This window comes from Sus scrofa, chromosome 9 (genome assembly GCF_054392235.1).
Source record: "Sus scrofa isolate SSC_HxYL_T2T_F1_AM1 chromosome 9, Sscrofa_HxYL_maternal_Yorkshire_Landrace_v2.0, whole genome shotgun sequence".
Taxonomy (NCBI): domain Eukaryota; kingdom Metazoa; phylum Chordata; class Mammalia; order Artiodactyla; family Suidae; genus Sus; species Sus scrofa.
In genome coordinates this window covers 1,764,535-1,780,592 of record NC_139391.1, presented here as the reverse complement: position 1 = coordinate 1,780,592, position 16,058 = coordinate 1,764,535, and the positions used below count along the sequence as shown (strand labels likewise).

The 16,058-nt window shown below is 42.4% G+C and overlaps 3 protein-coding genes across 6 annotated transcripts in view; all 3 read right to left on the bottom strand.

The window, feature by feature from the left end:
- The window catches only part of LOC110255358 (olfactory receptor 5P1-like), a 216,506-nt gene that overhangs the window by 10,065 nt on the left and 190,383 nt on the right, over positions 1-16,058 (bottom strand). The gene's annotated exons all lie outside the window — the stretch shown is intronic.
- The window catches only part of OVCH2 (ovochymase 2), a 500,449-nt gene that overhangs the window by 297,360 nt on the left and 187,031 nt on the right, over positions 1-16,058 (bottom strand). The window lies entirely within an intron of this gene.
- LOC100522627 (olfactory receptor 10T2-like) overlaps positions 4,185-16,058 on the bottom strand; it is a 277,947-nt gene continuing 266,073 nt past the window's right edge. For 2 of the 3 annotated variants that reach the window (XM_084974951.1, XM_084974952.1), the window contains one exon: positions 7,233-8,607. In XM_084974951.1, the coding sequence (XP_084831077.1) occupies positions 7,327-8,292 (966 nt within the window). In that variant the 5' untranslated portion in view covers positions 8,293-8,607 and the 3' untranslated portion in view covers positions 7,233-7,326. Of the gene's footprint in view, positions 8,608-16,058 lie in introns of all 3 variants that reach the window. The other variant, XM_084974953.1, reaches the window with a different exon arrangement.

The following is a 16,058-nucleotide window of genomic DNA, read 5'->3' as shown; positions in this document are numbered from 1 at the left end:
CGACAGAGGAGTGGATCAAGAAGATGTGGTCCATATACACAATGGAATATTACTCAGCCATTAACAGGAATGAAATACCAGCATATTTAGCAACATAGATGGACGTGGAAATTATCATGCTAATTGAAGTCAGCCATACAATGAGACGCTAACATCAAATGCTTTCACTGACATGTGGAATCTGAAAGAAGTACAGACTGAACTTCTTTGTGGAACAGATGCTGACTCACAGACATTGAAAAACTTATGGTCTCCAGAGGAGACAGTTTGGGGGGTGAGTGGATGTGCTTGGGTTGTGGGATGGAAATCCTGTGAAACGGAATGTGATGATCATTATACAACCACAGATGTGATAAATTCTTTTGAGTAAAAAAAATTTTTAAATAAAAAAAATGTGATGTCATATAATTATTGGGAACAATTAAGTGACTTTGCTGCTGGGCCTCAAACATGTTACATTTAGAAGCAAAGGCCTGGATGTGTTGACTCTGATGATTCACACTCATCAGGGTTGGGAGGTGCCCTGCCACCTTTTGCAAATTATTCTATTGCATCCTCATTCCCAGATACTTTCTTCTTTGAAACCATGGTGTTCTAGCTATGGCATCTCCTGTCCACTCCATGAAGCTCCTTGCTATTCCTCATCCCCTGAGGACCTGAGCTCCTGCATCTTAAATTTTCCCTTCACCTCTACCTTTGTCCCCAGCAAGGACAACTTCTAAGCATTTGGACACATCAACTGACAGCCTAACCTCAAATTTCCTCTACCTTCTTAACTCCAATAACTTTCATTCATCCACAAGCTACTTATGGAATTCCCTATAACATTCATATCCTAAATCTCATTTAGGATAGTGAGACCTAATCTTCCACCACTAAACCATAAATATGTAAAACTACGGTTTCAAAGGCTATTCAGCCATAGACCACCAGAAACAAACCTATAGTCCTACACAATCAAGTTTATTGGGTCAGTGCAGCGAGGGAGGGCTCGCCAAAAACCAGCATGCATCTCTCAACAGGGGAGAGAAGGCAGATGCCTTTGGGAAGGACTGGATTCTCACTGAAGATACTGAGGACAATGAAGGGGTGCAGGAATCAGTGCCGGACTGGTTGCTGCTTCTGAGGTGAGATGAGGAGAAGGACGTAGTCTGGGGTTGGACGCCATTAAGAAATGATGGCAATTTACTAACTGGGCGTCTCCAGTAATAAGCGGGGATAGTGCCCCAGCCCTGGGTGTTGTTATCAGTAAGGACACACTCGTCAGTGAGAAACTGGGTCATTATGGTACATAGACTTGGGGGAAGCATTTTCTACTAATTTTGTTGCTAGATTCTTGTGTGTCGGTCCTCCTAGTCTGAAGAACAACAGAAATGTTTTTCTGTTTCTGTCCCAACAAGGTATGTTTTCCTTACAAAATCCATTACTGTTTACTAAATTTATTGACACAATTGTTATACTCTCTATTTTTAATCACCCTAATATTTGCCAACCGTGAAGTTAAGCCTCTTTGCATGTCCTTCTTGGATAAGTAATATGTTTGCCTTTTTCTTGAGGAAGACTCCAGGTTTTTCCATTTTCATTAATCTTTCCTTTTTTTCATGGCTGCACCCATGGCACAGGGAAGTTCCTGGGCTAGGGGTTGAATCCAAACTGCAGCTGCTTCCCTTTTGGCACAGCCAGAGCATTGCAAGATTCGAGTTGTGTCTGTGACCTACACCACAACTCACGGCATCACAGGATCCTAAATCCACTGAGCAAGGCCAGGGATCGAACCTGCATTCTTATGGATATTATTCAGGTTTTTACCACTGAGCCACAATGGGAACTCCTTATTAATCTTTTCAATGAGTTAAATTACAGATTTATTTTCTCTCTCAGTTTTCTAATTATTTAAGTTTTCTCATTTATTATATTTGTTTCTAATATATTTGTTGTTCCTTTTCAAGCTTCCTAAGATGGAAGCTTATACTTTTGTTTTCAGCCTTTCTTTGAGAGTCATTTCCAACTCTTTATCATGAGGAGGGGTCATATTTCCCCCTTTTTTGTGTGTGTGCTAGCAATTTTGAATGATGCCCTGGATACTGAGAAAGAAAGGTTACAGAGAGTCTGGATTGTGTTAAAATTCTCTCAAACAGCCATAATCTTGTATCATGCTACTTGGCTGAATTTGCTGATCAGTTCAAGCAGTTTTGGCTTGAGTCCTTAGGGGTTTTCTATATATACAGTATCATGTCATCTGCATACAGTGACAGTTTTACCTCTTCTCTTCCTAGCTGGATGCCTTTTATTTCTTTTGCTTGATTGCTGTGGCTAGGACTTCCAATACTATGTCGAATAATAACAGTGGTGAGAGTGGGCATCCTTGTCTTGTTCCAGATTTTATTGGGAAGGCTCTCAGCCTTTCTCCATTGAGTATTATATTTGCTGTGGGTTTGTCATAAATGGCTTTGATTATGTTAAGGGATGCTCCCTCTATACCCACTTTGGTGAGAGTTTTGATCGTGAATGGATGTTGGACTTTGTCAGATGCTTTTCCTGCATCTATGGAGAGGATCATGTGGCTTTTGACTTCTCTTTTGTTAACGTGGTGTATAATGTTGATTGATTTGCATGTGTTGAACCTTCCAGGTGGGATGAGTCCCACCTGGTTGTGGTGTATGATCTTTTTGATATGTTGTTGGATTCGGATGGCTAAGATTTTGTTGAGAATTTTTGCGTCTAAATTCATCAAAGATATTGGTCGATAGTTTTCTTTTTTGGTGGTATCTTTGATTTTGGAATTATGGTGATGGTTCCATTGTAGAATGTCTTTGGGGATGCTCCTTCTTCTTCAGCCTTTTGGTAAATTTTAAGGAGGATGGGTATGAGTTCCTCTTTGTATGTTGGTAGAATTCACCTGAGAAGCCATCTGGTCCCGGACTTTTATTTGTAGGGAGAGTTTTTATGACTTATTCAATTTCATTTCTAGTGATCGGTCTGTTCAGTTGGTCTGTTTCGTCTTGATTCAGTTTAGGCAGGCTGTAGGTTTCCAGAAAGTTGTCCATTTTTTCTAGGTTGTCGAATTTGTTGGCATATAATTGTTGATAGTATTCTATCATGGTTTTTTGTATTTCTGTAGTATCCATTGTGATTTCTTTTTCATTTCTTATTTTATTTATCTTATTAAGGTTTTAATTTTATGAAATCCAGTATTATTGAGGTTCCTGTGTTTGGAGTCATATTCAAGAAACTTTTCCTTATCTCGAGTCAATTATTGTTTTTTTCCTAGAATTGTATTAGTGTTCATTTACTTTTCATTCTAAGATCTCTTTGACTTAATTTCTGTTTTATATGTTAAAGAAGAGTTAAGGTATTTTCTTTTGGTTTTAAATAGATGTTCACCTTCTCCAGCACACATTGTTGGAAACACTATCTTCTCTTTTAAAAAGTCAGTTAATTGTATAATACGTGTGACCCTGTTTCACTGAGCTGTAAGTTTATCCACCTGGCTTGATTACTGCAGCTTTAGTGTAAGGCTTGAAATTAGCTAATGTGAGTCCTCCAATCTGTCTACTTTTTCCAGATTTGTTTTGACTTCAGGTCCATTTCTTTTCTTATAAATTCTATAATGCTTGTCAACATCTACCAAAAATAGGTCAGAATTTTGTATTGCTATTGCACTGAATCTACCAGTAATTTTATGGGAGAATCAACATCTTAATATTTGGAATTTTTGTAAATGGATGGCACTAATTTTAAAATTTAGTTTTAATTTTCAGCTGCCTTATTGCCAATGACAGAGTGGATTTCATATATTGACCCTGTATGCCGTGACTTTGTTCAACTAAATTATTTTAGTCACTTTTAAAAAATAGAATTTTGAACTCTACAATTTTCTGCAAAAGAAATCTGTTTTTTTGCCCCTTTAAAACTTTAGCTCTTGGTTTCATTCTTATTTTGGATTGTTCTAGCCAGCATCCAGAACGCAATGTTTAAAATGGAAGGATGGGGGGAAACAGTGCAAATCCTACTCTTTTTCTTAACTTTGAAACAAAACATTCAACTAATATTATACTTAGCAGTGAAAGATTAAAAACAAAAACTACAAAAGTTAATGATAGAAGTCAGAGGAGATCTCAGTAAGTGGGGAGGAATATTATGTCCATGAATTTGGGGACTCAACGTAAGAAAGATACTGATTCTTTCCAACTTGCTCTATAGGTTTAATTCAATTCCTATCAACATCCCAGCGTGATTCTGTATAGTTATCAACAATCTGATTTTTCTTTCTTTTTACAGCTGCACCTGCAGTACATGGAAGTTCCAGGAGAGGAGTTGAATCAGAGTTTCAGCTGAGGGCTACACCACAGCCACAGCAAGCCCAGGTCTGAGCCACATCTGTAACCTATGCCACAGCCTTTAGCCCACATTCTCATGGAGACATCATCAGGTCCTTAACCCACTGAGCCACAATAGGAACTTTGACAATCTGATTTTAAATTTTCAATGGACAGCAAAGGACAACCTCAAAATATTTTTTAAGAAAGAATAAGACAACCTGAACTGCAGGCCTATCAACAGCTATCAAGAGAGTGTAGCACCCATGTGTGTGGACCAGGGTGTGGTGAACACGTAGAGCATGGAAACAGAGTACAATTTGGAAACACGTCTTTTTGAGGGCAGCCAACTGACTTTCAACAAAGATACAAAACCAATTCAAAGGAGAAAGGATAATTTTTTCAACAAAGTGGTGTTGGAATATCTGGATTCTCATAGACTAAAACAAACTAATCAAAGAAACCTAAACTCAAACCTCATATCTTATGCAAGAATTCACTCAAAATGGATCACAGACTGAAATGTAAAGTGTAAAATTTTCCAAAGGTGTGGAAGAGCTTCAAGAATTCGTAAACAACACAAAAAGCACAATGCAGAAATTTGAGAAACTGGACTCTGTGAAAACTCAAAGGAAAAGCCTAAGCAAATACCCCTACCCACTGATTGAACGGTAGATTCAAGGAAACTAATGACACAAAATGTTGGCAATATTTTGAAGCAAGTGGAGCTTTCAGCATTGCAAGGGGGAATGTTAATATCATCGCTTTGAGAAATGGTTTGAAGATTCTTAAAAGTAAACACAATATCTCCAGTAATCTCACTCCTAAGTACGTACCTAAGACAAATGGGAAAATACATCCCCATAGGAATTACTCAAATGTTCTTATCACTTTCATTGACAATAGCTAAAAGCTGGAAACAATTCCTACAAACTGGCAAGGGGATTAAAATAAATGGTATATCTATACAATGACATATTACTTTTCCAATAAAAATGAACGAATGATACAAATTATAATGAACCTCAATATAATTATACTTAGAAATAGAAGTCATTTACAACAGTGTACATACCGTATGAGTCTCACTTTATAAATTTATATTAAAAGAAACTAATCTATATACTCAAAAAACTAATCTGTAGTTGCCTGTGGCTGGGGACAGAGAGAAAAATGAATTGCAAAGGGCCACAAGGAATCATGGAGCAGTAATTGAAATGCTGTTTTGCTTGATTGTGGTTTCATGGTTTCAACCTAATCTATGTGAACTTTCCCTTTTTCCTAAACCCTGTAAAAGTTGGAATGTCACCTGTGTTACATGTAACACTGGTTGTAACAAAAATGATTCTTTAATTGCAAAATGCACCTGGACTGGGAGGACATGAAGAATAAATTAATTCTTGATGCTTTTGTGCTTCGCAGAGTGCAGGGATCCTCCTAACTGGAAACAGTGCTTGCAGGGACCCTGACACTCTGTATCTGACAGCATGTGAGACACAGTGGTCCCAATTCTGATCCTGAGGCTTCACAGGCAGGATGGCTCCTCTACCAGGGCTGTCCCTGGGGAGCCACTAAAAGACCTGTGAGGATGACGTTCCCCAGAGAGAAGTGCCTGGTGCCCACGCGGGCATGTGAGGTTTCCAGTGATGAAGCTCTGTGGGGTTGTTTTGCATACAGCTTAGTCATTCGTTGTGGTTTTCTGTGATTATATGTAATGTTCAAATTGTCTTTCTCTTGTTAAATAAAGTAATATTACAGTCTGTGTCTAGTGATTCCCATAACTTAAATCTTGATACTATCTCTGTTGTCTGTTGTTTACACTGTCTCCCACAACAGGTTTCGTATTTTGTTTTCCTTGAGCTGGTCATTATTTTTCTTCATGTGCTGGTTACAATCTTTTAACAGTCTTGGTAGGAATAACTGAAGCTTCAATGTTCGGTGGCTCCCTCAGTCCTCCTGAGCCACTACTGGTCCCTGAGCATCTCATATCCAAGTTCAAAGCTCGAAACTCTCTAGATCTCCAGGGTTGCACAGCCATGCAAGACCTGGTCGCTGTGGGTTTCTGCTCATCCTGAGCCATATGCGAGGTGTGTCAATCAGCATGTTCACCTGAAGTGTCCTAGACCTTGACTAGCACTCCTCCCATCCCAAAGGACACCGAATCCATGCTGCCTGATGATATGTCCCTCCGCCCTGTCAAAGTCTCTCATCGCTGGAGTGTTAGGTCCTCTGGTTTCTCACAGTTCTGGTGAGGCAGTCCCTTATTATCCTGTAGCCTTTACTGTGATATTCAGCATGTCTTAAACATTCTATCCCATGTTTTGGTTGTGTTCACTAGGGGATTGATTCAAAAGACCAAACCTGCCATAACTGGAAGAGAAGCCCTAAATGTAAATTGCATGCCTGTGAGGGGAGATTAGACTTGCAGAAATGCACACAGGTGACACCATATTCAACAGGCAGTGTCCTCGCCTCCTGCATCCTTGCTCAGATGTTACCTTCCCAACGAGACCTGCACTGACCCTGCCTGCCCTGGCATGTTACTCTCCATGACTCTATCTGCTTTCGCTTTCTCCATGGCAGGCATCCCCTTCAAATAGTCTAAATCACTGAACATGTTGGTTTTAGCATCTCTCCTAGCTATAAGATAAATTCTATGAGGGTAGCATTATTAGATAATTGTCACATATTTCTGATTGCCCACACCTACCCATGTAATACAAGAATAACTCAATACAATGTTTGATGGAAAGTACAAAGGGAGGCAGGTTGGTGTCACACTATCACTGGGAAGGAGATGAGAGAGCAGTGAGAGGAGGTGAACTTTCACCTCACTCACCTGTGGAAGGTAGTGGGGTCAGCCCTTCATTTTTGCCAAAACTGTGTCACTAATTCTCTGCAGGTAGCATAATAGTCATGTAATACTTTAATTGCTTTGTATACAGATTATTTCATTGGAAGTATTCCACATTTCCCACTTTAATTTTCCAGTTAAAAACTGTAATTTTTAACAGTTCAAGGTTCTTTCATTTGCCATCTGAAGGATGAACCTATTAGCAGTGTCTAGTACCTTCCTTAGGGCTACCTGCATTTCTTTGTTTCTTAGACTGTAAACAATGGGATTAAGCAGAGGTGTCAGTATTGTGTATGCCACAGCCATCAGCATATCTTCACGGACGGAGTCCCTGTCCTTGGGCCTCAGATAGACAAAGCCAGCAAATGCATAGTGTATGCACACCACGGTCAGGTGGGAGGAGCAGGTGGAGAAGGCCTTACACCTCCCCTTGGCAGAAGGCACCTTCATAACTACGGACCCAATGAAGACGTAGGAAATCATAATTAGGATAAAGCTGCCCCCCAACACAAAGGCAGAGAACACAAATACAGCCATTTCATGGTAGAGAGTATAGTCACAAGCAAGGCACATCACAGGTGAGATGTCACAAAAGAAGTGCTGGATGACGTTGGAGTCGCAGAAAGACAGGTTGAATGTGATGACGACAATGCACAGAGAAACCAGGAACCCAACCACCCAAGAGGCCGTCATCAGCTGGAAGCAGACCTTTGGGGTCATCAGGGTGGCGTAGTGCAGCGGGTTGCGGATGGCAGTGTAACGGTCATAGGACATGGCAGACATGATGAAGCAGTTGTTGGCTCCCAAGCCAAAGAAGAAAAGCATCTGTGTGGCACACTCTGAGAGAGAAAGGGTCTTGCTTTCTGACAGGAGATCCACCAGCAGTCGGGGGATAATTGCCATAGTGGTGCAGGTTTCTGAAAAGGACAGACCACCGAGCAGAAAGTACAGGGGGGTGTGAAGGTTGTGCGTGCACTTGATGGCCACCATTACAGACGCATTTGCAGCAAGGATGGTAGCGTGGGAGAAGAGAATCATCACAAACAGCAGAGTCTGCAGGCCTGGGAAACTGGAAAAGCCCCACAGAAGGAAGGTGCTCACGGCGGTGTGATTGCCCATCCTCCTGGTGCAGGTACAGCTCTCTCCCAGAGGGGCGGGTGTTCTTGAGGTCAAGACTCTGAGATGATTTTAAACTATCCTGATGTACTGATGCCAACTAGACTTTAAACGAGGGGGCCTGAGCCTCAAGACACCGCTTCACGGAAAAGCCTGGGAAAGGAATGCTAAATGCACTTGACTGAAATCAAGTTCAGGAGTCAGAGGGATGCGGAGAACTCTAGTACGAAAATCTGTATCAACGACATGGAATGGGCCCACATCTCTTCTTGATTGTATTCACAAAAGCATTCTGATCTCTCCTTCCCCAATCTGGATCTGCATGTAAGAGGAAAATATGAATAAAACTGGCTTTATTCTCAGTCCCTGGACTTTGTGATGTCCAATTTTTCAAGTGCTTTTTGAGATATAATGGTAGCCTGGTACTCCAGAGTGCTTCATAAACTATCAACTGAATGAATAAAATAGCTCAATAATTTAAATCCTTCAAAATCAGGAGTGCCCGTCATGGCGCAGTGGTTAACGAATCTGGCTAGGAACCATGAGGTTGCGGGTTCAGTCCCTGCCCTTGCTCAGTGGGTTAACGATCCGGCATTGCCGTGAGCTGTGGTGTAGGTTGCAGACGTGGCTCGGATCCCGTGTTGCTGTGGCTCTGGCGTAGGCCAGTGGCTGCAGCTCTGATTCGACCCCTAGCCTGGGAACCTCCATATGCCGCATGAGCGGCCCAAAGAAATAGCAAAAAGACAAAAAAATAAATAAATAAAATCAATATCACATGTTTTAAATTAAGGAGATCTTAGTGCCATTTTCCAGAAGAACTCAGACTTTCCTCTCAACACAATCCTCTTTCCATCCCTGTGCCCCGTTGGCGCAGCTCCAGAGGGGATCACTTTGCAACGACCTGACCACATTAACACATTTAATGTGTTGTGACTTCTGCTGAGGGGCAATCCATCATTCAAGCTGACATTTGGACTTTGAGATACATAATAACTTCAGTTCTTAATCCACATCAACAGTTTGAAGTTTTTAAGACTTGTCATTGAATGTCTTTTCCAGATGCCTATTATAATATTAATGGATTAGCTTGGAGTCCAAATGACTTTGAAGTCACTGTCTTATTTAGAGAGGCGTGTTTTGGTCCTACTGTTCTAATCAAATTGGGGTATTTTTAGCAAAACTCCAGGACATTTTCTAGCAAGTATACTTGTTATGTGGTTCGCTTTGACTGGCAGACCTGCATGGAATAAACTCAAATTCCTTGGATCAATTTTGTAAATCATATTTCTATTTCAGGTATTCATTAATCATCCAATTTTGTAAGAGGTAAGGGCAGAAAAAATGACATGAAGACACTCCATGGAGTTCCCGTCATTGTGCAATGGTTAACGAATCTGACTAGGAACCATGAGGTTGTGAGTTCAATCCCTGGCCTTGCTCAGTGGGTTAAGGATCCGGCATTGCCATGAGCTGTGGTGTAGGCCTGAGGCTACAGCTCAAATTCAACCCCTAGCCTGGGAACCTCCATATGCCATGGGAGCGGCCCTAGAAAAGGCAAAAAGACAAAAAAAAAAAAAAAAAGGCACTCCATGGAATTTTGAGTTTAATGTCAGTCACTGTTAAAGGTGAAGGGGAAGAAAAATCCTAAGGAACCAGCAATGCAAAAGGAAGGCACGCCAAGAAAGAGAAATAATGGGTGGAAATTGCTCTGAAAGAATCATTGATATATTGTGATTTGAAGGACAACTCTTTTCTCTGCACTGTAATTATACAAGAAGAATAAAAAGAGCAACCACCTAATAGCTATCATGAGCCAGACAGTATGCTGGGGCTAGACAGAGCTCTCATGCAGTCCTCATAAGTCTGTGTGTTTAGAATTCTCATGCTGATTTTTTTTTACTTTCAGCCATGGTATGGCATGTGACCAGGGATCAAACCAGTGCCACAGTGACACTCCAAGCCACAGCAATGACAATGCCATATCCTTAACCCACTGAGCCACCAGGGAACTCTTCATTCTGATTTTATAAATGACAAAGTGAGATACAGAGTGGCTGTGTGACTATAAAGTCATTCATATATTCAATGCATATTGACCAAATGCATATGAGGGGCCAGGCAATCTTATGCATGAGAAACACAATATGTAAGAGACACACAGGAGCTCTGTGATGTGAGAGCAGATGACTGCTTTGCTTTGAGGAGTCAGGGAAGCCCTCTGCGAGGAAGTGGCATGCCGAAATGGAGACCAGAATGGCAGTAAGCAAACCACAGGTATAAGATTAGGGGAGAAAGCATTACAGTCACGGTTCACAGCTAACACGGAGACCCTAGGGCAGGAAACTCACCGACCCAAGAGTCTGCAGCCTGGACCCATGTGGCTTCATGCACTCACTTTCCTCCCAAGGTTTTCCAGTCTATTTGCCTCTAAAGGAAACCTTTTTCCCATTCTTATTGTTCCAGTGGTCACTTACCTTGTATGACTCCCCACCTCTACTAAGAAGGAATCTCAATTTCCTTCAGCACATCCAGGCCCAAATGGCCTCCAAGTCCTGAACATAAGATTTTTAGGATAGAACAGACCCAATTTCCTCCACCAATTCACAAACTTCTGAAAATGCCAGCAGTGGTTGCTTAGAGTCCTAAGGGAAAGAGTCTATCATTTTCTCATGTTAGATACGATTGCAATTTACTGTCCAATCAAGTCACACTTGACTCACAACAGTGGCCATCTCCGAAGGGGCACATCGGACTCTCCAGGAGAGCTTTGGTGAAACAGGACTTCCCTCTCAAGTCTACCACACCTTCTTTGTGGGCCTTCCAAGAAGAGAGAGCTCCAGGATGGGAGGGTCTGTGTTTTCTGCAGAGGCTTTCTCTTTAGCTTTTGTTGAGAACATTTAACTGCATGATGCTCTTCTTTTCACTTATTTGGTAGATGAGTAAATTCTGAGGGTTTTTATTTACCTGTACTAGTCTAGCACAGGAAATGATAGCAGACTTCATCAGTATGATATTATCTCCATCCTTCCCAACCACCCAGGCAAGCCCTGGAGAAAATGACGCCTGTAACATATTTTCAGCCCTTCTGCTTGTTTTTCTCAAACATTACTCTCTTTATTAATCTGGCTTTTGCCTTGAGTTCACCATCCTATGCTCTGTCTTTAGTTCTCCCAAGCTTCCCCCCACTGTTATCTGGGTTCCTGCTCTACCACGAGTAGAAGATTGACAACATTCTTACTGTATTGTCTCTGCCCATATTTCCTTCAAGATTTTCCAACAGGATATTGACATGTACAGATACTTGATTATTAGAAGACATAAAATCCTACTTACCATAAAGAGAAAAACTTTACTGCTGTGTTCTACAGGGAAAAAATCACTTTCTATTCTTTTAACTTCATGATGTATTAAGCTATAAGAATTTAGAGTCTTACAACTCAGATGTGCATTCTGCAGAACCTCCGGTGAGTTCATGTATCTCATAATTCAGGCATAAGTTTTAATAATTTTTTTTCTGTTGAATTCCTGAAATGAGCCCCCCAAAATCAGTCTCCTTAACATAGAAGTTGTGTCTTCTCCACTCCTTAAGAATGGAGCTCATAGCAAAGCATTTAATGAGCACCCTCCGGCCAAGGAGACCGTTGTCTTAAAATTGCTGCTTTAGACACCAGCAGTCTGTGCTTTGTGAATCTATCATCCAATTTGGTGTCCTCAAGTATGGTTTAAAATCCTGATCTACCAAAGAGGATTTTCAGTTACGTTTGCACATAAAATTCGGAGTAACAGTGGAAGTGATGGAAACTCAACTTGTTAAAGACAGACCTTGGGATGTAGACGGTTCCCTCAGGGATATTTTATTTCCTGCACAGTATCATTTCTTCTACTTCCTGAAAAATTGCCAAGTCCCTTAGGTCTCCTCTGCTCTGTAATTGTGGCAAGGGACTGTCATGTCATGAGAAGCTCTTGCCTGGGGGAACACTCAGAAGAAGATGAGCAGGAAGAAGAAGAACACGCAGGATAAGCATTGAGCTTTCTCTCTCACGGGCGCCTCTGCTGTTGGAGGCCTTGCTGGCAAGGACGATCACCTTTCACTGAAACTGCCAATCAGGGTACTGGAATTGGTAAACTCTATAAATGGCTAGTTGTCTCTCTCACCAGGCTGGTCTCGGAGGTCCTCCAGCATCTATAGCACCTTCTTTCTAATGTGCGACCAAGTCTTCTCTTCAGTGTTGATCCCACACTTGATGCAAACCAGTCAACACACTGTCTTCTGCTTGATGTCCTCACTTGCCTCATTGAGTACTCTGCTCTGTCTGTCCTAAATTCCCATGTCCTGATTGGGCTCATCCTAACTCTTGGACAATCTTTTTAAGGTTTAGCACAAATGCTCCCTCATCCAAGAAGCCCCCTGCTTGAATGAGTCATAAAAAACAAGAGAGAAATTGCAGTCCTTAAGTATGAGATCTAGGAGTTCCCATTGTGGCTCAGCAGTTATGAATCTGACTCATATCCATGAGGATGTGGCATTGCCATGAGCTGTGGTGTGGGTCGCAGATGCAGCTAGGATTCCCACATTGCTATGGCGATGCTGTAGGCAGCTGTATTTGACCCCTAGCTTGGGAATTTCCATATGCCATGGGTGTGGCCCTAAAAATAAATAAATAAATAAAATTTAAACATAAATACCAAAAAGAGAGAAGAGAACGAGTTCTATAAGGAGAGCCACTTTGGATGACCTCCACTGGGCACAGAACTTCAATGCCAGCAGATGCAGTGTAGCAGTCTTCCAGCTCTACACAACAAAAAAGTGGGATTTTTTTTGAAGCAAGGTAGACAGCTTTGTGCCTTTTCTCCATCTCCATTATCAAGCCCATGAACAGTTCATGCACTTCTTTGAGACTTAACAGCTAATGTGTCCTTTGGAGATTTTACTCTTGGTGGAAAGGACCATATGCCTGAAAATGTTTGAGAGTTCATCCCAGGGTGCTCCATAGCCTACAACTTAATGATACAGTATTTAAAAACAACAAAGACAAAAACACCCTGTTGTCACATGGTAGGACAAATCTGCGGTGCCATTCATGCTCCAGTGCTCCCTGTGGTCAGACTGAATCTACACTTGAGCAGAGCCCACATCTTTCTTCTCCTCTTGTCTGTCTTGCTTCTCTTTCTCTCTCTCTTTACAGTTTTGCTCTCTGATCACTCCTCATTAAATCATTTGCATTACAAATTATATATTAACATTGTAATTATAGATTAATTGTAGAGAACTTGCCGTAAGACAGGAGGCAGTGCATACATAGAAATAAGGACTACATATAGTTTATGATCATGCCCACTCACAATTTTTTACAAAGGTAGCAATATCAAGTTCTTGTTACTGCCTCAGAGTCCTCCTCCCTGGGGAACTGATTAGGACCCTAAACCATCATTACCAGTCATCTGGTCATACAGACTGAATCTCTATCTCCAGGTCTTACTGTACTTGCTCCTTGTGGTGCTAGGAATTCTGCTTCCTGCTAAACAGCTTTGGTTACTAGAGATTAGTACTTTTTTATTATGCAGCTATTCAGGGAATAATTCATACCATTGATTTCATACCATTGATTTTCTAGGGATGCCTGTGATACAATCTGTCAAAACCAGATGGGGCTGCACAACGCTGCTGTTGCTCTGTGTCTCTGCCCTAAATTATCTGTCGTTGCCACTGTCTTCATCCACTGCTCTTCCAAATGAATTGTAAGTCAGCTTCAGGAAGGGTAACAGAAATAACAGTGTCATTTTCTACTAAAAAAGAATGAAGGTACAGACACCACTGCTAACAGTCCCCCCCCAAATCTGAGGAAGTATATGTATGTTACATTTTCTTTATACCACTATGAACCATAGTCCTGGAAATACTAATATAGAGAATGACACCTTTCATTCATTATTTCATTCAAAAATTTATATTGACTGCCTCTTATATTCCAGACACCATCCTAGGCTATGGAAAATACAAGTAAGAGACCCGAAGATGTCTGCTCACATGGCATTTATTGCCCTTCATCTGTAAGACAGAGAAAGAAGAATCTGCAGTCTAAATATGCCAAAAAAATTAACATAGGAAAGAATCATTCTGTAACCCTGTGAAGCAGACCAGTCTCCAAATAACCTCAAATCATTTCAACTGCCTTTACTAGCTTCTAACAAGGAACACAGGGAGGAAGTTCCTCAGTAAAGATGTAGAAAGGGGATCCAGAGACAGAACATACGCAGGTAAGGTCAGAGTACGAATTACTCGTTGGAACATCACACTTGTTTTCCTGAAGGCAAAAATGTTATATCTGAAAGACGATGTTGCTCTGGAAGAGAAAAAAAATACCTGATAACAAGGCTCTTTGTTACTCATTTCGATAACTTTATTTAAAAATGTTTATCTCCAGAGAGGAGATAGGATGGCAGAAGAGGAGGGGGACACGCTCACCCTCTCCCACAAACACAACAAAAAAGCACATCTACAGAATAAATGACTCACACAGAACAGCAACCAATCACTGGCAGAAGAACCTAAACTCCAATAACGGCAAGACGTTCGTGACATTACTAGGTAAAACAAGAGAAAAGAGGAGAGTGAGAGAAGGGGAATCTGAGCAGGAGGGGCACTCCCGAAAGGGAACTGAGGAGGAGAAAGGGATCCCGCACCCTGGAAAGTCACCTACTCGGGGGAAAGATCAAATGAACCAGAGGAATCTCCAGATGCAGAGAAGAGTGTAGCAGTAAGTCGGAGTACGGAAAAGCTGATGATGAACCGAACAGACCATCTGAACTACAGGCACAGTCACCAAAAATTGAGGTGCCTGGGTTGGGGCTGGGCATCGAGTCCCCGGGAAAGAGCGCGGAAGGGGGGGGGCAGGGCAGAGCGGAGACTGCTTGGGAGGTCTAGAAACCGGTCTGTCAAGTTTGACGGGGCAGAGACTGTCTGGGAGACAAGAAAACAAAGCTGTTGCAGGGGGAGGGAGCAATACTCTAGGGGTGGGGAAGTGGAAAGCCACATCAGAGGGAACCTGGGAGAAGAGCCTGGTCTGTGCCTGTGCTGGGGAGGGGAGAGAAGAAGGGGTGGGTTCCCATAGAATACTCCAAAGAATACTATCAGAAAGCAGTGCTTCCCAGTGCATTCCCTTCCCCCATCCCCACCACCCCCTACGCACTCGCCAGACCTGGGGCTGCCTGCTCTCCAGGAGGGCTGGCCTCAACAATTGCCTGAGGTCTACCACCACAGGGGCTGTCCCTGCACTGGCCTGCTAGCCCTTTGAAGGGGCTACACCCCCGCAGAGCAGCACCAAACACCACCAGCCCCAGAGAAAAGGCCTGCAGCCCAGAAAAGCTAGAACAAGCCTAGCCAGGCCGTGAAAAGATCTGCCTAATTCTCGGATGGTTTTTCTGAGTCGGGCTGCCCTGGGGAGGAGACTCTTGGGTTGGCAGTGGCCCAGCTAGCTTCAAAAGCCCTCAGGGGGTGTCGAGCTCTCGTGGATCAGCTGCATAGGACAGCCAGCTCCAGAAAGGACACCTTGCAGCCCAGAAAAGCTGAAACAAGCTGGGCTGGGCCATGAAAAGATCTCGGACAGTCTTTCTGAGTCGGGCTGCCCCGGGGAGGAGCCTCTTGGGTTTGCAGTGGCCTAGCTAACTGCCCAAGCCCTCAGGGGGTGTCGAGCTCTTGTGGATCAGCTGCATAGGACTGCCAGCTCCAGGCAGGACCCGCTGCAGCCCAGAAAAGCTACAACAAGCCT